Source organism: Schistocerca piceifrons, chromosome 5 (assembly GCF_021461385.2).
Source record: "Schistocerca piceifrons isolate TAMUIC-IGC-003096 chromosome 5, iqSchPice1.1, whole genome shotgun sequence".
NCBI lineage: Eukaryota > Metazoa > Arthropoda > Insecta > Orthoptera > Acrididae > Schistocerca > Schistocerca piceifrons.
The window spans coordinates 413,799,854-413,822,587 of record NC_060142.1 but is presented as its reverse complement, the minus strand read 5'-3'; the positions used below and the strand labels follow the sequence as shown (position 1 = coordinate 413,822,587).

Genomic DNA, 22,734 nt, shown 5'->3' with positions numbered 1-22,734 from the left:
TATTATACAAATAATAACTCTATTTGCATCTGAATAGCCTGTGTGTTACTGCAGTTGCAGACATTGCTCCAGTGCTGCTGCCGTCGAAAAAGGTTTATTTCACAATTAGCGAAGCAACTGGAAGCATGCCTGCTTTTGGCCTTGCGTGACCAGGGCCCTGCCCAGGAGGCACTTTGCCTTATGCTTGAGTGGCAGCTGTTGGAAACTGAAGACCAAAGGATGCAAGCCGTCACAACTTTGCAGAGTACTGCCTCAGGTCGACAGCACTATGCTGCTCTTTGTCAGCGCCAAAAACATTTGAGAGAATTGGTAAGTCATATTACTTTTAATATTACTTTTAATAGGGTCATAATGTTGGAAACAGAATGTCATCTTGTCTGAGATTATTAATGGATGCTTCAAGTAATAAGACAAATTAGCATTATTATTTTGTCACAGCTCATTTAGTTTACAGGATCAGTCTCAGCATGATACAAGCCGCAGCAAGAAAAAGAGTCATTCATGTCCTATGTATCTGTTCAGATGGTTTCACTGCTTACAAAGCTTTTGTTTGCCATGTGTTTGAATATACATTGTTGTTGACAACAGTAACTGTTTCATCTGAAGACTAGGATTTATTGTTGTTGATCAATTTTAGTAAGAAGTATGATGTTTTCATATAGTAGATAAATGTATACTAGTGAAGTATTGAGAGAATGTGAATATTTACAGCAACAAAAAGGTGGACCAAGGAAGCTAACATTACCAAGCAGGTCAACGGATGCTGACATTGCTCAGCTGTTGAGCTGTGGCTCATTCGGAAACCTTGAATGCCTAAGTTTGGCATTTACACATGTGACAAGTGCCTGTGCTGAACAGCTAATCAAGCTGCCAGCCCTCAGATACCTCAACCTCTGGGCCACACAGGTGAGTTTTGTACAACAGTCATAATAAATAAATAGTGTGTCTTGCCTTTACTCATGACGGGATGGTTCCAAGTATCAGAAATTTCTCACATTCAATGAAAAAAGCACTGCAATAGCAAGATGCTAAATTAATACAGTCTGCTTAGAGGAATATTCAAAATCAGCCAGAATACTGGGTTTATTTCTGTTTCAGACAAAATACAGTTAAATACTGTATAATACTATCAAATTATTAAATGACTGTTTTTATTCCCAAACAGTTTGGTGACTCAGGTCTGCTGATGATATCAGAACATTTACACAAATTACAAGTACTAAACCTCTGTGAGACCCAAGTATCAGACAAAGGAATATCTGCTCTTTGCTGTAAGTAATTACTCTTTAAAGGTTCTGAGTTTATTACATCACTAACAGACATTAAATTTTGATACTAACACTATAATGGTAATGCAAAGACCTAGTGGAATGTAAATAATTTAAGGAATAAAGATGACTACTCAGCGAAAAGTAGATGTGTTGGCACCTTTGCTCCTTAAATTACTATTTTAATATCACATCATACAGGCAGCTCTTAGTGCTGTATGAGAGAGTAAAACTAAGCACATTCAACAAGTAGTCTTATGTAAGCAATTGGAGATCCTGTGGATAGACATTGTCCTGCCAAAATGTAGCATGTGGATTTTCTGAAGGAAAGGCAGTGTCAAGAGCTATAAAACCTTCCCAAAATATTGGTTCCTACTGAGATTTCCCTGAGTATATGGTACCTGAGTTCATTGTTGTGTCTAATGGCACCTCAAGGCAGTGGATTTAGCATTAGTCTGCTACATCATTCAGCAGTTGTAGGTTGTCAGAATGTGCTCACCACATTACTATCTAACACATATATTGCCATCAATGTAGGGCAGCCTGAAGTGATACTTGGCTGAAAATACTACATAGCTTCACTTATCATGCCATTCGTGCAGTTCACATGCTGAATATTGTCAAAGATATTTGTGGTTTCTGAACAAAGGATGGTAATGCAATGACATGAGCTTCCGCAGTCCAGTCCACAGCACGCATTGTACATGTATCAACACAAAGAGGACCACATCCATCACAGAGTTGCTGCATTGAGTCAACATTAAAGAAAAAGCTGTGTAACCCATTACAGTCATGCATACAACATAACTATCACTTCATGGTGTATTCGTATTTTCTGGTATAATACGTGTTTGCATAGCATACACACCATTGTCATAGCAGCAACCCCAGAATGAGTAAAAATGCTGTAACATTAAAAACCTAATTTTTCAGAAGCTGATCATCCCACTGTATCTGAACACACTTGATGCGTGCAGATGCAGGAGCAGCTGGCCATGATCTATAAGCTAAAGGTGATGTTGGTCATGATCATCTAACTCCAGGTGCCAGCATTGGGGGGCATAGCAGCAGGTGCACCCATGGAACACCTCAAGTATTGCATACTCTACCCATGAACACTGCTGTGAAGGCACATTGCATTGTAACTGATGCATGGTTGCACATACTTGCTTCAGGGCAAGTGATTGGTTGTTACTGGTCACTTAAGGCCAGATCAAATGGGGAAACCAGCCATTTGTCTACCAAGTGAACATGTGGCCATTCTCAATAGCATAACAGGACAGCTCTGATGGCTTTGAGTGGCCTAGGATTCTCTGCCAAGGAAGGATGTTGTGTAGTTGAAGAAGGACTGTTGATGCTTACAATGACTTCTTTATTTAGGCTTGTTTACAATCATTACTGGTTGGAGAGTGAATGTGATGGAGTTTCCCTCATGTGGCGGTCTCCAGCTGCTGACTGCATGCCTCCATTTCAGCAGTAGCTTTTGTGTCGCCATACTCAATGTGATGGTGTGGACATCTGTTATTGTTGCGAGGATGTCAGGCAGCATCCTGATCCAAGGCTCAGAGAGCATTGTTTTCTATTGGTACACAGGCGAAGCGCAGCAGGCTGGATCCTCTTGTCATATTCTAAGGTCAGTGGCCAAATGTGGACTGCCCCTTGCACTCTGCTGGTTACAAGTACAAATACAACCATTGAGCATATATTTACAGGCAATTTGTGTCATCAGTGTTAACACAATAATAATAATAATAATATAAACTTCGACATGAGCTCCCTGCTGCTGTTGAATAAGCAACAGCCAGCACCAAGTCGCACTCTTAGCTCACTTATATGTTTTATAATTTCATTCTTAATTTATTTGCATGTTTTTGGGTACTTGCATAGCTTAATTCACAAATTTCTGGCATATTATAGTACTAGAGAGATGTAGCATCATGTTTTAGTATCCGTATAGTGTAAATTCGCATAGTCGTCAGTCATCTGTTTGTTTTTAACGACTTGTGAGATAAAAGAAAGTAAAAAAATTGTTAGGGATAGACAGGGACTGCGCCTGTTGTGTACGGATTAAGGGGAATTGGTCACCGTCCATTAACAGCTGGAAGCTGTGTTGGCCTTGGTTGACAGGCTCCAGGCTGTTGCCCTGGGCAGTGACATTGGGACACCTGAGGCGAGCACTTTGGTGCCTCTGGAGCCTGTAGCATTGCCTGGGATCTCTTTTTTGCCACTGAGCCCTTGGATTCGGATGTCCCTGTCGGTCGTCACTTGCCTGATGGTGATTGGTGAACCGTGGCGGGGACGTGAATCCCTTGGCGGAAGGCAAAAGTTGGTGCTGGCCACAGGGCTGTACCCTTACAGCTCCGTAACAGGTTTGAGGCACTGCCCACTGCTTAAAGTACTTCTGAGCCTGCAAGAGCAGCCTTGCCTGTTGTGGCAGTGGCAGGTCTTCCTGAGAGGTCCAGACAAGCGCAGAGGGTGGGATTGCTTGTCATTGAAAGCTCCAGTGTTAGGCGAGTGATGGAGCCCCTTATGAATATGGCAGCTAAGGACAGGAAGAAAGCCAATGTGCACTCTGTGTGCATACCCTGGGGGGGGGGGGGGGGGGGGGGGAGGAGGAGGAGTAGTCATCCGAGATGTGGAAAGGGTCCTTCTGGAGTTAGTTAGTTAGTTACGTGTTCCATGGATCAATAGCACAGAAAGACAATAATGGTGTGGAACGTGTCAATGAAGGGTACAGGGTGCCGCCAACTGCAGGTGGTGGCTCATGTCAGCATTAATGATGTTTGTCACTATGGTTTGGAAGAGATTTTCTCTGGTTTCTGGTGGCTATCTGAGTTGGTGAAGACTGCCAGTCTTGCTAGATAGATGAAGGCAGAACTCACCATCTGCAGCATCATTGACAGGACCGATTGTGGACCTTTGGTACAGAGCCGAGTGGAGGGTCTGAATCAGAGGCTCAGACAGTTCTGTGACTGTGTAGGCTGCAGATTCCTTGACTTGCGCCATAGGGTGGTGGGGTTTTGGGTTCCGCTAAATAGGTCAGGTGTCCACTACACACAGGAGGTGACTACACAGGTAGCAGGGGCTGTGTGGCATGAACTGGACGGTTTTTTAGGTTTGACAGTCTCGGGAAAAATCAAAAAGGGCTCCAGTCTCAAAGGGTACAGGACAAAGAAACGATGAGAATCGACCATGCAACAGTTGGTATTGTAGTTGTAAATTGTCTTAGCTGTGTTGGAAAAGTACCAGAGCTTCAAGCACTGATAGAAAGCACTGAAGCTGAAATCGTTATAGGAAAGAAAGCTGGCTAAAGCTGGAGATAAATTCTGCCGAAATTTTTACAGAGGATAGATTAAATAAATTAGGTGGTGGTGGTGGTGGTGTGTGTGTGTGTGTGTGTGTGTGTGTGTGTGTGTGTGTGTGTGTGTGTGTGTGTGTTGGTAGTAGTAGTTTATCTTGTAGTGAAGTTGAAATAGATAGTTCCTGCAAATTACTACGGCTAGAGGTATACTCAACAGCCGCACCAAAATAATAATTGGCTACTCCTACTGATCCCCCAACTCAGATGATATAATAGCTGAACGGTTCAAAGGAAACTCGAATCTCATTACAAATAAGTACCCCACTCATACAGTTATAATTGGTGGAGACTTCAATCTACCCTCAATTTGTTGGCGAAAATACATGTTCAAAGCCAGTGGAAGACAGAAAACATCTTCCGAAATTGTACCAAATGCTTTCTCTGAGAACTACTTTGAACAATTAATTCATGAGCCCCCCATGAATTGTAAATGGTTGCGAAAATGCATTTGACCTCTTAGCCACAAATAATCCTGATCTAATAGAGAGTGTCATGAGGGATATATGGATTAGTGAACACAAGGTCATTTTAGTGAGGCTTAAAACTATATCAACCAAAACTACTAAAAATATGCACAAAATATATCTAGCAGATAAAAGAGAGAGAGTCACCATTCCTTCCAAGCTAATTATGTACGTGTAGACCAGATATGGTTCAAATTCAAAGGTACAGTATTGACAATGGTAGATAGATTCATACCGCATAAGTTAATAAGAGACAGGACTGATCCACCAATGTACACAAAACACATCAGAACACTGTTGCAGAAGCAATGAAAAAAGCATACCAAATTCAGAAGAAAGCAAAATCCCCAAGACTTGCTAAGTTTTATGGAAGCTCAAAATTTAGTGTGGACGTCAATGCAAGATGCTTTTAATATTTTCCACAATGAAAAATTGTCTCAAAATATGTAGAAAACCCAAAGAGATTCTGGTCATATGTAAAGTACACCAGTGGCAAAAAACAGTCAATACCGTAACTGCACGATAGCGATAGAAATGTTACTGATGATGGTGTCACTAAAGCGGAATTACTAAATACAGTTTTCCGTAATTCCTTCATGAAAGTAGATGAAGTCAATATTCCAGAATTTGAAACCAGAACAGCTGTTAGCATGAGTGACATAAAAGTAGATACCTTAAGTGTTGTGAAACATCTCAAATCACTTAAGAAAGGCAAGTCTTCCAGTCCAGATGGTATACCAATCAGGTTCCTTTCAGAGTATGCAGACATAATAGCGCAATCATATACAACTGCTCACTTGACAAAAGGCCTGTTCCTAAAGACTGGAAAGTAGCACAGGTCACACCAATATTCAAGAAAGGAAATAGGAGTAACCCATTGAATTACAGACCCATATCAATGACCTCAGTTTGTAGTAGGATTTTGGAGAATATACTGTACTCGAACATTATGAATCACCTTGAAGAAAATGACTTATCGATACATAGCCAAGACGGATTCAGAAAATATCATTCTCGTGCAACACAGCTAGCTCTTTATTCCCATGAACTAATGAGTGCTGTTGACAAGGGATCTCAGATTGATTCCATATTCCTAGATTTCCAGAAGGCTTTTGAAACCGTTCCTCACAAGCGACTATTAATCAAATTTCATGCATATGGAGTATTGTCTCAGTTGTGTGACTGGATTTGTGATTTCCTCTCAGAGAGGTCACAGTTCGTAGTGATAGATGGTAAATCATCGAGTAGAACAGACGTGATATCTGGCATTCTGCAAGGTAGTGTCATAGGCCCTCTGCTGTTCCTGATTTACATAAATGATCTAGGTGATAATCTGAGCAGCACCCTTAGATTGTTTGCAGATAACACTGTAATTTACCATCTAGTAAAATCATCAGATGATCAGTTCTAATTACAAAATGATCTAGAGAGAATTTCTGTGTGGTGCGAAAAGTGGCAACTGGCAATTGGCACTAAACAAAGAAAAGTGCGAGGTCATCCACATGGGTACTAAAAGAAATCCGATAAATTTTGGGTATAAGATAAACTACACAAATCTAAGCGCTGTTGATTCAACTAAATACCTAGGAATTACCATTATGAGCAACTTAAATTGGAAAGACCACATAGATAATATTGTGGGGAAGGTGAAACAAAGACTGTGTTTTGTTGGCAGAACGCTTAGAAGATGCGACAAACCCACTGAAGAGACATCCTACATTACACTTGTCCGTTGTCTGCTGGAATATTGCTGTGCGGTGTGGAATCCTCACCAGGTAGGATTGACAGAGGACATTGAAAAAGTGCAAAGAAGGGCAGCTCATTTCGTGTTATCGTGCAATAGGGGTGAGAGTGTCACTGATACGATACATGAGTTGCGGTGGCAGTCACTGAAACAGAGGCAGTTTTCTTTGTGGTGAGATCTATTTATGAAATTTCAATTACCAACTTTCTCTTCCGAATGTGAAAATGCTTTGTTGACATCCATCTACATAGGGAGAAATGACCATTATAAAAAAATAAGAGAAATTAGAGCTCGAATGGAAAGATTTAGGTGTTCCTTTTTCCCATACACCATTCAAGATTGGAATGCTACAGAAGTAGTATGAAAATGGTTTAATGAACCATCTGCCAGGCACTTAAGTTGAATTGCAGAGTAACCATGTAGATGTAGATGACAAATGTTATTAACTACGATATAATAATCCAACAATATTAGAGAAGGAAAGTTGCTACTCACCATATAGTGGTGATGCTGAGTCATGATAGGCACAACCAAAAGATTCACACAATTACAGATTTCGGCCATTAAGACCCCCCCCCCCCCCCACACACACACACACTCATGCAAACGCAACTCTCACACACGTCTGCAGTCTCGGGCAACTGAAACCACACTGTGAGCAGCAGCACCAGTGCACCTCTGGAGGAGGAGGAGGAGGAGGAGGAGGAGGAGGAAAGTTTAGCATATTCCACATAAAATGAGAGCTCTATGCATTCACTGGTAGTGGAATGGGTAGGGGGTCTTCCAACATAGTTCTGAATACTTTTTCCTAAAACTGTCTTGAGCAACGAGTTCAACATAGAGATGTAGCAGAAACATTTTATAACTCATGGCTAAAAACAGACCTGACCCTGTCATTTTTAGTAAAGTATCAAGGATTAGTGAGCACATTGTTATTACAGGCATGATGTGTACTACAGTCAACAAATCCATCAAGATGACTTTGAGAGTTTTTATGCTCAGAAGAGCAGAAAAGCAGACATTCCTTACAAAATGAATGGCTCTCTTTATGATTGATGCAGAAGAACTGTGGAGAAAGTTTATATGTATTCTTCATTGCACTCTGAATAAGTATCTTCTGTGTATGTTGATTAAGGTTAAGAAAAAGCAACCATGGTTTATGAAAGTGAAGAATACTGAGGAAATGGAGATTAGTGCAGTCTCAGTTCCGCAAAGAACATAGGAGTTCCAACAGATCAAAGTTGGTAGAAATCTATGCATCTAGAAAGAACATTATGTGCAACATATTTAACAACTTCCACAGTAAGGTTTACATGTTAACTCTGCTTGATAATCTGATAAAATTCTTCTTACTGAGCAAGGCAGACAAAGGCAGACACACTGTCTTGCATTTAGGAGGATGGTGAATCAAATCCTCATCTGACAACTAAGTTTCTTATCCTTCCTACCCCAATCCAAGCTTATGCTCCATTTCTCATGATATCATCATCCACAGGATATTAAAGCCTTATCTTCCTTTTTTTTAAAAATTCAGGCCCTAAGTAAAGTCACAACGGTGGCTGAAAGCTACCCAATCTGATAGCAAAAGAAAAACTACTGTCTTGAATCTAGAATTTTTTAAAAATCATTTACACAAGTAGATGATACAGACTTACCACCATTCAGCTGCTACAAAAACATTGAAATGGATTGAATAGAAATACGCATCTCTCATGTTCAAAAGCAACTGAAATAGTTTAAACCAAATAAGGCAATAGCTGATAAAATTCCAATACTCTGTAATATTGTCCTCATTCTTATCTGGTATTTATCATGAATCTCTGCCACAGTGAACAGTTACAAGCAACTAAAAAAAAAGAAAAAAGAAAAAAAGAAAAAAAACTGCAGGCCATAGCTGTGTATAAGAAGAACAAAAGGATGAACAAAATTATAGATCAGTATCCTTAATATCCACTGCAGAATCCATGAACAATAAGCTCAAATATAAGAAATTTCCTAAAAATAATAAAGCTTCTGTCCATAAATGAGACGGAAAGTGAAACTTCCTGGCAGATTAAAACTGTGTACCCGACCAAGACTCGAACTTGGGACCTTTGCCTTTCGCGGGCAAGTGCTCTACCAACTGAGCTACCGAAGCACGACTCACGCCCGGTCCTCACAGCTTTACTTCGGCCAGTATCTTGACTCCTATCTTCCAAACTTTACAGAAGATCTCCTGCGAACCATGCAGAACTAGCACTCCTGAAAGAAAGGATACTGCGGAGACATGGCTTAGCCACAGCCTGGGGGATGTTTCCAGAATGAGATTTTCACTCTGCAGCGGAGTGTCGGTCGGGCACACAGTTTTAATCTGCCAGGAAGTTTCATATCAGCACACACTCCGCTGCAGAGTGAAAATCTCATTCTGGAGATGGAAAGTGTTGCTCGTTTGAAATGAGGCAGGGAGCAAACTTTATCTGAACCACCACTACATAAATCATTAGATCCAATCAGGCCATCCCCTTGCATGCAGTCATCATACTTGCTTCCAAGCAGATGCGTCAAATATTCATCCCCTGGCATGCAGTCGTCACACCTACTTGGGAAGTGAGCATGATGACTGCATGTCAGGGGATGACCCAAGGATGGTACTGTATACCAAAACTAATAGCCTGTACACAAAATAAAAAAAATAAAAATGTAATTACAGACTAAAAGATATATCACCTCTACTGATCCATTCCCCACAAACTGGCTCGACCATCTTAAACACTGAAACATGTTATATGCAAAGAATTAGATAATACATATAGTATACAGAGCAGAATCATAACCAGTGACAAAGAGAAAGAAAAATTAATAACAGTTAAGAGAAAAGAAGCAATTATCCTGCAAAAAATGGGGCATGAAAATTGATGAGTTGTCATACTCAGGAAAAAGGTCTACCAACAGTTTTGGGCTGTGTGGCACAATCAGGATGTTGATGACAATGTGGGCAGAGATTTATTAAGTTATCTTTAATGGAGTGAGAAGGAGAAATTATCCTAGAATACTTAGCACAGGTGATTTTTGAATGAAGAGGAGAAGTTGCTGGCTCTGAAGGGAGTAAAAATAGGTGCAAACACTTACGGATAAAATTTAAGAACAAATTATTTACTAATACTTAAACCTTATTTAGAGAGGTATCTTATAGTGGCTTTATACCCTTACACATCAAAGATTACATCCTATCACTCTATACATTAGTCCTTTCCAGCAAATCCCAGTTCCTAAGTTCTACTTCTCACTATCAGAGACAAGCATTCTCCCTGTAACTCATTCTGACAATACACAGTCAAAAACTTTAACCACAATAGGAGACAAGTGTGATAAAACACTTGTGCCTCTCTATATTCTGACCCACACAAAATAATAAGAATTACTTGTTGCAGCTCACTAGCAGACAATTAGAGACAGCCCTTGTTCCTCTATATATTCTATATATTCTGACTTACTGAAAATACTAATACTCATTGCTACTGTTAGAAAAGAACAAGCTCTATAGAATTTGTCTCTAACAGGCAAAAACTCAATATAATAAGTATTACTGGATATCTGTCATAAACTTCGTTGTCCACCCTCAAATGTGTACAGACTTCTCAGAGTTTTTACCACATAAGTGTCAAAGTGTCACTCTATAGTGACTGCTCCTGATGACTCATCTGTTATGCTAGCTGCTTCCTGGTAATCAATCCTATTTGGTACTGACTCTGACTGCAAATGACTTGGTGCTGTACACAAGTCACTTATGTGAATTTCCCTAGCAGTGTTGTTTTCCCCTGATGATACAAAAGGTCTTCCTAATTTCTCGAGACATCCAACCTCCACTGAAAATTATTCTCAAACATGGCAGGCTTGCTACCATTTCTGTGTTTGGCTCCACCTCCTGGTTGTGGTTAGTGCTATTGCATACAGATGTGTTATCGCCCTGGTAGTAACCGTGGCTGTGACACACCATTTTCATTTCTGTCTGTTGACAGTTAAGCTACTACTGCCACCAGCCATATGCATATGCATCTCCTTACATTACAAGAATTTGACTCCATTACACTTCTTACATTACTAAAATTTGACAGCCATGACACCTATTGCATTAATAAAATTTGATAACATGACAGAGTAATAAGACAAATAATTTTAATTTTAAAAAATTCAGAATTTTGCCCTTTTGTAGGTATCACTTTATCTTTAGCTTGCATCTTCTTTTGGCATTTTATTTCTAGTTCTGTCCTCATCTTGAAACTGTTTATTGCTTTAGAGACAATATTTTTGAATTTGAATAAAAGTAGGTAATCTCCCATCTTCCTGTACCTTGCTCTCATTTTAGTCCAAGATTTTGCATAAATTTTTCTTTGTTAGAGTACTTATGCATGTTCCCAGCCTGATCCTTTCTTGTTTTAAAAGTTCTTTAGACTCATTTCTTTTGCGTTTGTTTTTATTTTGTATATATGTCAGGTTTCCTTCCTGTTTTGCAGACAATAAATGGATGATCCATTTCAGACGTAAATATTGTTAAGATCCACTTGATTTGAAATGAAAACAGTAAAACTGGCTGAGGGCTGCTATTTTTGGCACATGCAATAAATATGATGGCTGTGATTCTCTCTCTCTCTCTCTCTCTCTCTCTCTCTCTCTCTCTCTCTCTCTCTCTCTCTCTCTCGTGTTTTAATTGAAGACATAAAACTCCTTCTGGCTACGAATTTCTTTTGGAATCCAGGCCTCTTCTCATGCATATTTTCATCCAGTAGACTTGCACAGGATAGACCAGTTATTGTTTTACCCTTTGCAAGGTAATCAATAAGAAGAATCACATTCTGAATGTGCAGGGCTACCAGCTGCCACCCACTGCTTTGATTGCATTTTGTTTCTGGTAAAAAATGTTAAACGTCAACAATACCTGCCATAAGGAATTAGCACACATAGCCAGTTGAATTCCTTTTACAAACAGGCCAAACATTGCTGAGAAATTTGTTTCAGGTCAGCATTCTTCATAAATCATTCTCGTAGTTAAAATTTGAAATGCCTTTGACATTCAAAAGAATATACAAGGGGCATTAAATAAGTAAGGCAACACATTTTTTTCTCAGCCAGTTTCAGTTGAAGAAAATATGGAATTTGTAGTGGGGCATCATGGAATATTCCCTTTTCAGTCCCTATAGCTTCACGACGTTTCGATAGATGGTGGCACTATGCAAAGCCTTCAAATTGGCATCTGTAATGGAAGTGCATACCAAGCAGTGAGGTGTCATTGATTTTCTTTTGGTGGAAAAACCAGAGCATCACAGATATTCATAGGCACTTGCAGAATATCCATGGAGACCTACCAGAGAACAAAAGCACAGTAATTCGTTGGGCAAGGTGTCTATCATCATCACAACAAGGTTGCACAAACATGTCTGATCTCCCACTTCCTGGCTGGTAGCACACAGGTATGACTCAAAAATTTTGAAACATGCAGACACACCCATTTGAGGTGATTAATGGATCACAATCAAACACGTCACTACACAACTGGATGTGTCTGTTGGTAGTGCTGATACACTTGTCCACCAGTTGGGGTACTCAAAGATATATGCTGGTTGGGTTCCTTCTTTCCTACCAGAAGACCATTAAGAGCACTGGAGGATCATCTGTGCAGAATTTCTTGAAGAAAGCTGATCATGACAATTTTTTGTAGAGTTTTCTCACAGGTGGCGAAACATGGGTTTATCCATGGAGTGGCACCACACCGCCTCTCCTCTGAATAACAAGTTCATAGCCACTCATTCAGCCATTAAAGTCATGATGATGATCTTCTGAGACTCTGAAGGGGTTGCTTTATTTGATGTCCTCCCTCACGGTGCAAGGATCAACTCTGAAGTATATTGAGCTACTCTCAGAAATTGATGATACAACTTCAGCATGTCAGTTGCTGCCAAAATGCAAATGAACTTCTCCTTCTCCTTGAAATGCAAGGCCGTTTGTAAGTCTATGCACCCGAGAGGAGCTCACAAAACTTCACTGGACTGTTCTTCCTCATCCATCCTAAAGCCCAGATCTCCCATCTTCCAACTTCTATCTGTTTAGAGCAATGAAGGATGCACTCCTTGGTAAGCAGTATGTGGATGATGAGGAGGTTATATGCAGGAAGCAGTATGTAGATGATAGGATTATTGAGGCAACAAGATGTTGGCTCCAACATCGGCCAGAAGAGTGGCACCCTGCAGGCATACAGGCCCTTCCAGTAATGTGGCATAAGGCTATCACACTGAATGGAGATTATGTTGAAAAATAGAGTTCGTAGCAAAAAGTGTGGGGAATGATTTGATGTACTGGAATTATGAATAAAACCAACCTGCTTTCAGAGAAAAAAATGTGATGCATTACTCATTGAATGCCCCTTGTAGTCATATTTGAACTGACTAGTCCATTTGTTAACTACAGAAAAATATTAAAATGCTGCTTGTATCAGTGTGCAATCTTGCTTTAGTGTAATGTCTTTACAGCAGCATTGATACAATAGTGGAGTAGGTAGGTCTCTGTATGACAGAGGTTTACCATTAACTCATGATTTTGTTATTGGTGGAGACATATAAATGTTTTATAAAATCATTGTAGCTAATCATTTGCACACTGAAAAGCCTTCCATAAACTTTGTGTAACATAGCTCTCTTGTGCAGTCAAGAAGTAAATAAAGGCTCTTAAGAAGCCTAGTTTTGTTATTAATTTTTGAATCTTTTCTTTTATGACCAGAACTTTGTTTCAAACAAAAATCTTTAATAACATTTAGTTTCCCCTGTGTAGTGGGTACTTTCACCTCAGTTGTTCTTTATACTGAAGACATCCTTTAATATTTTCCTATAGTCATCATTACTGAATTTTCAGCTGATAAAGAACTCCTTAGCAAAATGCCTATTATTGTCATACACTTCAAGAGAGCTTTCTTCAAACTGCTTAATATGTCACTCCTGCTGGTTCTATTTCCTTTGTAATTCTCAACTACTTAATCTGTGACTCAGTTACCAGTAATTTCACGGACGTCTGTCATTGTACAATCAATAACTTATATGTGCTAAGCATCATTTTAGAATTGTAAATTAAAGTAGTATTTCTTGTAGCCATTGAAATAGTAGAATTTGTGGAATGATAGTGGTAAAGTCTAATGTACTGCATGAAAGAATACAGTTTATTGGTCATATGTCATATGTATGGTAATAATGTGCTGTCATAATGAAATCAATTTTGTTTATTGCAGCCATGACAAATCTTCGTAAACTAAATCTGAACAGCACCAAGCTCAGTGCACAGACTTTTGAGAGATTAAAACAGAAGCTACCAGCTTTGCAAGAATTTGATGTGCGTTACACAGAAGCTTGGTAATGGAGTGATTGCCTTAATAGACTGTATAAATTTGTAAAAACAAACATAAAATAAAAAGCCAAAGTTAAATATAGATTAAAATTAGAGATGGTGAACGAAGAACTGTGTTCATTCTTTTTATCATGAATTAGGTTTTGATACTTTAATAATCTATGTGACATGTACATTGCATTCGTAAGCAAATATATAGGCCAAAAAGTAATGTCTGCAGTTAGAGAGTGATATAACATGCTCTATATGAAGAATTTTTGGATAAGAGGAACAGTGAGCACTTAGTTTAGCTACAAATGGATCAGAAACCACATTTATTTAAATGAGTGTATAAATTCATAAAATAATTTATTTAATTATTATCACATATTTATACTGAGTTCAGAAATTGCAACAGTACTAGAGGCCTAGGGAAATATGATTCTAGCTTGACTGTCAGTTTGATAAGCCTGAGTAGTTTATAAATGAAGTGTTTTGTACACAGAGAATTTTGTTACATAAGAAATTATGAAAACTTTATTGTTCTGTCTTAAATATCTGTGATGTTTAAGCCCTACTCTACAAACAGCACGACAACAGAGTAAGAGATTTTTATTTATTTTTGTATGTTTTGTACTTCCCAGTTCAGATAAAATAAACCAAACAAATACTGAGAAAGGAATTTAAGTCTATAACATATTTAGCATTTATGCAGCTTAATGTGTAACCCCTGAATGAGCATGTAAATTAGAAATGTATCCTAATGTATTTACAATTTTAAGCATTTTTTAAGTTTACACAGATCAAAATCTTGGATAGCAAAAGCTGCTGCTTTTCAATTCCACAGCCAACAGGTAATCTGTTAGCAGACATCGACAGGCAGTGGAAAGAAGAATTATGCTCAGTATTACATATTTGTAACCACCTGGTAGAATTGTATGAAATGACATCTGCAAATCGTCCTGAACCTTTCCCTATGTCAAAAGCAATACACAGCATCTGCAGGTGGCATTTTAACTTGATGTGGATTATCTCTTCAGAATAGTTAATTATAATGTGCAACTATTACAATCATAAGCTCCCCTCTACCAGTTGCTTGTGGATTGTCTTATGAACATGTGAAATAGATGTTGGGAAAAATATCAGGAAACAGCACAGCCTTTGCTCTAAAAGATGTAAGAAATTATTCAAAAATCACATCTACTACAATTTGTTTTGCTACCTCAAAAGGTTAAGCACATGTTCCTGGTACTGTAAAGCGTGACCTTATGTTAACTATGATTGTTGACAGCTGGGATGTACCACAACTGTTTTTTAAACTATGTATTCCATGAAAATTTTCAGTCAAGTGATTAGCCAAATGCTTAAAAATTTAGCAACATTTTTCGTTTCTTGTCTGAAATAACTGCTAGATTCCTCCTCTGTCAAAGAGATATAATCGATATGTGATTGGCAGTAATTACTGAAATCTAGAACTCTCTGATATAGTGTATTATTTGATATTAGAAGTGGCTTGGACAGATTAATTGCTGCAGTTGTTTCATGTGAGTAGCCAAATAATTTTGTTTAACTCCTTCTTACATTTTCATAACGTTTGAAAACATACACACACACACACACACCTATCTCTGTGTGTGTGTGTGTGTGTGTGGGGGGGGGGGGGGGGGGTTGCGCAAGCTCACTCGCACATTTTGCATTGTAGCTGTCCACTTCAACAAATGAACCTGTGATAAGATTTTAGATTTTCAACATAACAACAACTTGTATAACAAAACACACATGGGACTTTTTCTACGTCTTTGATTAGGCATCTTTCCAGCTTCAATTTGCCGTATAGTGTTATATAAGATGTCTGAAGTAAAAAATAGAGAACTGCATTGTAATTTGTGAGCAGCCTATCATGCTTTTATAATTCACCAGCACAAAATATAATCAGTCTCTTGCATATTACTTTCTTATTCTGTATATCCATTCTTATATCCTTTAAGTTATCTTTCAGAATGGACCAGTGGAAGAAGAATATTTTGAATTCTATTTTATTTTATCAATGAAAGAAGACTATAATGGCTTAAGAATCTTGAGCAGACACTACCAAGATGGTAATGAATTAATGCTTTGGGCCTGTTCCAGTTAGACAATTCATAGTCAAAAAGTTACTAAAGTGTACTTTTGAACATGATGAGCAGCGCTAGAATTTCATAAGAAATGATGTCGGCTCAGGTTATCACAAACAGTGTTTGTGACATGACAAGTTAAAATTGTTTGCCACGCTGGGACTTCAACCATGGTGTCCCTTCCTCCATGCAATGTGCTACCAAGTCAAACATTCACTTTATACCTTGTTTCCCTCAAAACACAGTCATCTTATCATCAGCAAAAGTTTTATAACAACATTAAGAGTTGTATTGCAACAGTTAACACAGTAAAATACTTTGAATAAGACTAAGAATCTTCAATATAAGATATTCAGTCATTGACATAAAAACATTTGACAAAAATGTGGAAAGGGGCGGTATGGCACTTGTTCCATCCCAGGCACATAAAAAAACTATCAGTAGAGTTATGTATACATATATATGTTATTGACACCAATCTCGTGATTACTTTTTCCCCAAGCACATAACTTGTTTCCCATTCCTTTGGTGACTCAGTATGTGATGACCATTAACAAAAGGTATTGCAACTATCGTAGATAAGTAAGAAGCTCTGGGTTATTATTTTGAGAAAGGAAGGTTAGAGCCACATGTTATGTTGGTGAAGTAGTTATTAAAAATGAAGCTCTTGCTTAAGGTTGTGAAAGAAATTTACCATGTCATACCCAAAGTAACCATCCTAAAAACCGTCTGTAGTGATTTAGGGAAACTACAGAAAACTTCAGTCTGGGTAGCCAAATGCTATAAGAATACTCTCGACTATACTTTTTAATGTCACAAGTTGCTTAAATCGACATATCACAGCTAATTCTGAAGATCTGTTAGTACTGCTTCATTAAACTTCCATATATAACAGTCTGAATGCAAATTGATCATCTACTTTGGCTGTTACCTTTCTTGATCAATGTTATTTACATCATCTGTAACTACCATGGTTTCTTTATGTAGCTGCAGATAATTTATTAATATAAGTGCCTAGAACAAAATGAATTATGCAGAAACACATGAGACAATAATACAAAAAACATATGACTATCTCAAGAATATTTTACTGTTCATATATGACAAACTGTCTTACTCACTGATTGCAAAGCACAATAGCTTTTAAGCTACATTTGCTGTCTCTCAATCATTTTCAAGGAGCTTCTGTGATATAGAACAAACAGTGCAGGAGGTAATTACTGTCAAAAACCAGATTTCATTTTAATACATTACCATGTAAATGAATTTGTACTTGTAGATTAATGTAACACTTTATGAAAATGAATAACTGCCACATTCTCCATAGCAGACTTGGAACAAACAGAAAGAGGAAAAATAAAATAACTGTATAGGTGTTGGCAACAGACTGGCAAATACACATCCATTATATCTTTTCCCTCACAGATTTCTCCTCCAACTCGAGAAGAACAAGACAGGGTAGCCTCTCATCATCACAGAAGATACGATAGATGTATTGAAACTTCCTGCCAGGTTAAAACTGTGTGCCAAACCAGGGCTTGAACCTGGAACCTTTGCCTTTTGCAGACAAGTGCTCTCCAGGAATTCAAGTCCTGCAAGGTATGCAGGAGAACTTCTGTGAAGTTGGGAAGGTAAGAGAAGAGGTACTGGTGGAAGTAAAATTTTAAGGGTGAGTCACGATATGCTTGGATAGCTTAGCCAGAGAGCACTTGTCCATGAAAGGCAAAGGTCCCAGGTTTGAGTCCCAGTCCAGCATAATCTTCCAGGAAGTTTCAGATCAGCCCACACTTCACTGCAGAATGAGAATGCACTCTTGTTTGTTTGCATCTATCTCATATTCCTTTTGTCTGATTTATTCATGGTGTAGCAAATTTTCTTAGGATCTGCAGCACTTGCATACATTTTCATATATTTTGTAAGCAGATTTATTGAGAGACCAAAATCTGATGGCTCTGATAAGTGCGCTCTCCTATTGTTTCAAGAGCACTATGGGCCATTGCTAGATTATTCTTTGAAACAATTTGTTTCCAAACAGATAAAAATTATATTAATACAAATTTTCATCATCTCCTTTCATATTTTTCTGTATTATGATTTGTTCTCCCTTGCCCAAAAAGCTTTTATAATGAAACAGCCTATCTTATAGTGCCTCTTGGAGAACAAGTGTTCACTGTACATCCTCTTTTACAACATTCTTACAGCAAAACCTGAACAGATGATTTGAAGACATTGGTATCAGGGAACTAAAATGGAAGCAGTGCAATGGTCAATTTGTGTAACAAGTATATGGAAACTGAAACTCCATTACACAGTGAGGGAAAAAATGCTAATTCCGTCAGCAGTAATGGAATACCCTGTATAGAAAAGGTAAAGTTGTAAAAAATGTATTGTAATTCTCATGCTAAGGTGTAATTCCCAATGAAGAGAGACATAGAATTGAGCTGTATGATTTTCCAGCCTTTTTTGATGACTGAATTAAAGTCTTCCTTCCTAAAAACAAATATAATGTTGAAGGAAAGTCAAAGTTTCAAATAGTAACACTTACTGTACACTTACCATCGTAAGAAATGTGACATGGGCCATATACTAATTACTTACATTTCTCAGTTTTCTTAGGAAGAGATTTTACAATTTTTTTCACAGATCTTACCAGAAGCATTGTAATGTTCATCGGAATTATTTCTGTTGTTAAATTGTGAAGTTCCTTCAAATAGCTTCTGCCTCACCCATCCATCCATTGTGCTGATACAGACATCACATTACTACTACATACAGCATGTTGTATCATTTAAATGTATGGACTATCTTACAGTACAATGCAACAAAGAGAAATATTTCAGATTTGCTATCAAATCTTATGTCTGATATTGTAAACAGTTTGATGCTAATATGATGTCCAACAGATTGAGATTAGCTATACATTTGCCATCTACACATTACTTTTATAAACAGTAGCAAACAGCTTACTTAATGATAAAAAAAAGAACCATCTCAATTACTGTAAGGAAGAGAGTTATCTCATTTTTACCTGTTTGATCATTTTATATCAGAAGGTTGCATCAGGAAGGATGGAAGATGAAACACCACAACTTTTATATACTTCATAAATGACATTTTTTGGCAAGCAAACATTTTTAAGCTACATATAGAATGTTTATTCTTCACACAGTGTTCGAGAATTAGCCCACCATCAGGATGGTAACACATGATACACTGGACAAAAATTAGATAATGGTATGTATATTTCTGTACAACTGATCTTCCACTGACAGGTTCCACTTTGTGCTACTTAATGATTACATTTTAAGGTTTTTCATGTATTGCAGGCTTATGCCTATGGTAATCCACCCATACACAAAGTGTACTTTGCTTCAGCTCCTTCCACCAAACGTAATTTCAACAGTTTTCTAAACAGTGTACATATTACCTACATGTATGATTAATACCTCAGTAATTTGCATATCCTTTTAATATTCATTTTATTACCAAATATAATTTAGGAGAATAAGGTAACAGCTAATTCAGTAGCAGAAATGTTGAGTCATCAAAAGGTACACAGAGAATAATAAAAACTTCTGTGCTTGTCAATGATTCAACACTTCTACTATTTGGTGAGCTTTTTATCTTTTCTCTCAAATTATTTGCACTCTGATAGAACTTTCCATACCTTACACAACTCTTGTCTATTGTATCCACTGTCAGCTTTCTTATAAAGAGCTAGTCCTCGAGAACCAATAAACATTTTGTTTGCAGTGTCAAGGCATTTGCTTGTAAAAAGCAAAATAAAAAAGATCATAAAGTCATTTACAGAGGAAGTTAAAAGTTTCATACACTATCAATGATGAGATTCCTATATACACAGCACACACTTGGAATGGATAAGATGGGGACACAGAACTAGCTGTGCTCTTCATCAAACAAACCATCACAGCATTAACTTTCAATGATTTAGTGAAATCAAAGAACACTTAACTCAGAAAGGTTGAATGGGAATATGAACCCCACTACACCCATATGAGATTCTAATGTCTTAATCACTGTGCTCCTTTGCTTGAAGCCACAGTGCACAGGAGCAGAAATTCAAACATCCAAAGTTTGATTTGATTAGTATTCACCATTACATATGGTCATTTTGATTAAGATGGTTTACTGGTTAGTCATAATGTCATTCAGCACAGAGTAATTCTAAAAAAAATGTTAATACTGGCCAGTGTCAAGAGCATCTTAACCCTAATTTTGGTTTAACCTGCCAAATTTTTCCTATTTCCTTCCCTTTGGATTCTGCAATCAAAGTACGCTTATTAATATCGAACAGCCATTTTAATAACACACACAATGAAAATAAAAATATAAATACATTTTATTGGGGAAAAATGGGTTCACACCAGCTGTCAACACATCAAGTTTCATAAGATATGGAATAGTTATCAGATGGACCAATTAGAATGTGAAACGTATGGTTCTATTATTAGAGCCCAACTTACCATTACAATAGTTGGCACATGAACTTAACTTCCCAGTGCTTGCTTTGGCTTCCAACTTCTCTCTTTTCTCAGCTCAGTTTTACTTCCTTCAAAAACAAAATTACTGAAATAGTTCTAGACTATTCTTCCATTAAGTAATAAGTCAATTCCAGTTTTAGTATTTTGTTTTACCTGATGAAAGTTTTTAAAATGTAAATGTAAATGGAAATGTGTATTTCAATCATTTTGTATAAGAATTTCAGTGATGTAACTGATGCTTGAAAATTACTTGAGACCTTTTTTTTGTATATGTTAACAATAATTAAACTGTTATTTTTATTGCAAGGAAAAATTTAAGGAATCCTAACTGCAACTGATGAAATAAAAGTACTATTTATTAAATTTATTTATTTATTTACTGTATATTCATGTATAGCATTTATTAAAATGTTATAGGGCTTCTGGCCTTAAATAAAGACTGGTGTCTTATTGGAAATTACTTCGCGTGAATTAATATAGCTTGCACCTGACTTAACAAGTCAATGTTACATACTAACTAGATTACCATCTCTTAAAAGCTAACGGACTGTTTTGCAACACAGTATTTAAGGCCAATGTACATAACAAAGAGAACTTCAAGATAACTGCACCCACTACAGTTTAAACTGAAAACAATTTTCAGGCTCAGCTAACTCTAAAGATGGGATTTAAAGCTTTTGCATACTGTTGGATATATCAAAAACATATAAATGGTGCTCAAGATACAGAGTATCATTTGTTATATGTTATAAAAGGGAATTCTAGCACCCAATGTGCAATCCACAGTAATATCAAACAAATGTCCAGAAATAAAGTAAAGTGTGGTTTTTTAAGTGCTTATGTGTTTAGTTATCCATTCTATGATTGGTAGACAGCATATCTGGATGTTCAGCTGGGTTAATGGTTCCATTGTCATTAATTATCCTTTTCAGGTGCTTTGAGTAGAACTGCCCCAAACTCTCAGTGAGTACACATAGGTATTCTATGTTATGTTATGATAAGTAGGTGTGTAATCATCAAGAATCTATAATACATTACATTTTACAGGATCCCAAAAACCTCAAAGAAAACCATAGCATCAAAATGATAAGAGTTATGCAGCTGGCAACCCAAGATGATTTCATCAGTATTTACTCTTCTCAGTTTCGTAAAGAGACTCTCATTACATTATTAAATGTCTTTCTTCACACCAATCACCAGAAAACTATACAGGGTGTCCCAGGAGGAATGCCCAGTATTCATGTACATGACAGGAACGTCCATCTGACACAAAAAAGTGCAGTAAACCTTGGCTCTAACACACATACCTTAATGGTTATGAGCACTTGTTCAGTAAATGTGTTTTACAGCAGCAAAGATGAACAAGTGCTCATACCTCTTGAGGTACACACTTTAGAACCCATATTTCCTGGATTTCTTTATTGTTTTCATCAATACTACCATCTCTCAGAATATGGAAAGCAAAGAGCTTACAGTAGAAGAGATTTGTTCCACAGTACTAAAGATGAAAAAATGCTCATAGATCTTTAAGTATCATCACACACACAGCCACAGCAAGACTGAGTCTTGCCATGGGCATGGCAGTGTGGGTTTCGGTGTCTCTGTCTGTCTGTGTGAATGAGTGTATTTCTGTTAGAAAAAGCCAATATGACTGCTGTTTACTGTCATGTGTTTATGTCCTCCACACATTGATTCACTATTGGTGAGTGGTTGCCCTTCCCTTACGTTATATACAGTTTCAATAAGACATCTTCATAGATCTGCTTACCAATGGAGCATGACTGCTTAACACATTGATCGCCACAAAGCCTGTGGCCAGTGCAGCAGAGCTGCTTGCTGAGGCTGCTAGTGGCTATGTGGCAGTCAACATGTTAAATGATAATTTCATGTTCCATGGATGGAATGTATTAAGAAGGCCCAGAGGTCACCAAAAT

The 22,734-nt window shown here is 37.6% G+C and overlaps 1 protein-coding gene across 1 annotated transcript in view; it reads left to right on the top strand.

The window, feature by feature from the left end:
* LOC124799042 (C-Maf-inducing protein-like) overlaps positions 1-14,866 on the top strand; it is a 939,973-nt gene extending 925,107 nt beyond the window's left edge. Inside the window, exons 11-14 of the mRNA XM_047262580.1 lie at positions 55-309; positions 712-906; positions 1,166-1,271; positions 14,090-14,866. Coding sequence (XP_047118536.1) covers positions 55-309; positions 712-906; positions 1,166-1,271; positions 14,090-14,214 — 681 coding nt within the window. The 3' untranslated portion in view covers positions 14,215-14,866. The remainder of the gene's footprint in view (positions 1-54; positions 310-711; positions 907-1,165; positions 1,272-14,089) is intronic.
* The last annotated feature ends 7,868 nt before the right edge of the window (positions 14,867-22,734 follow it).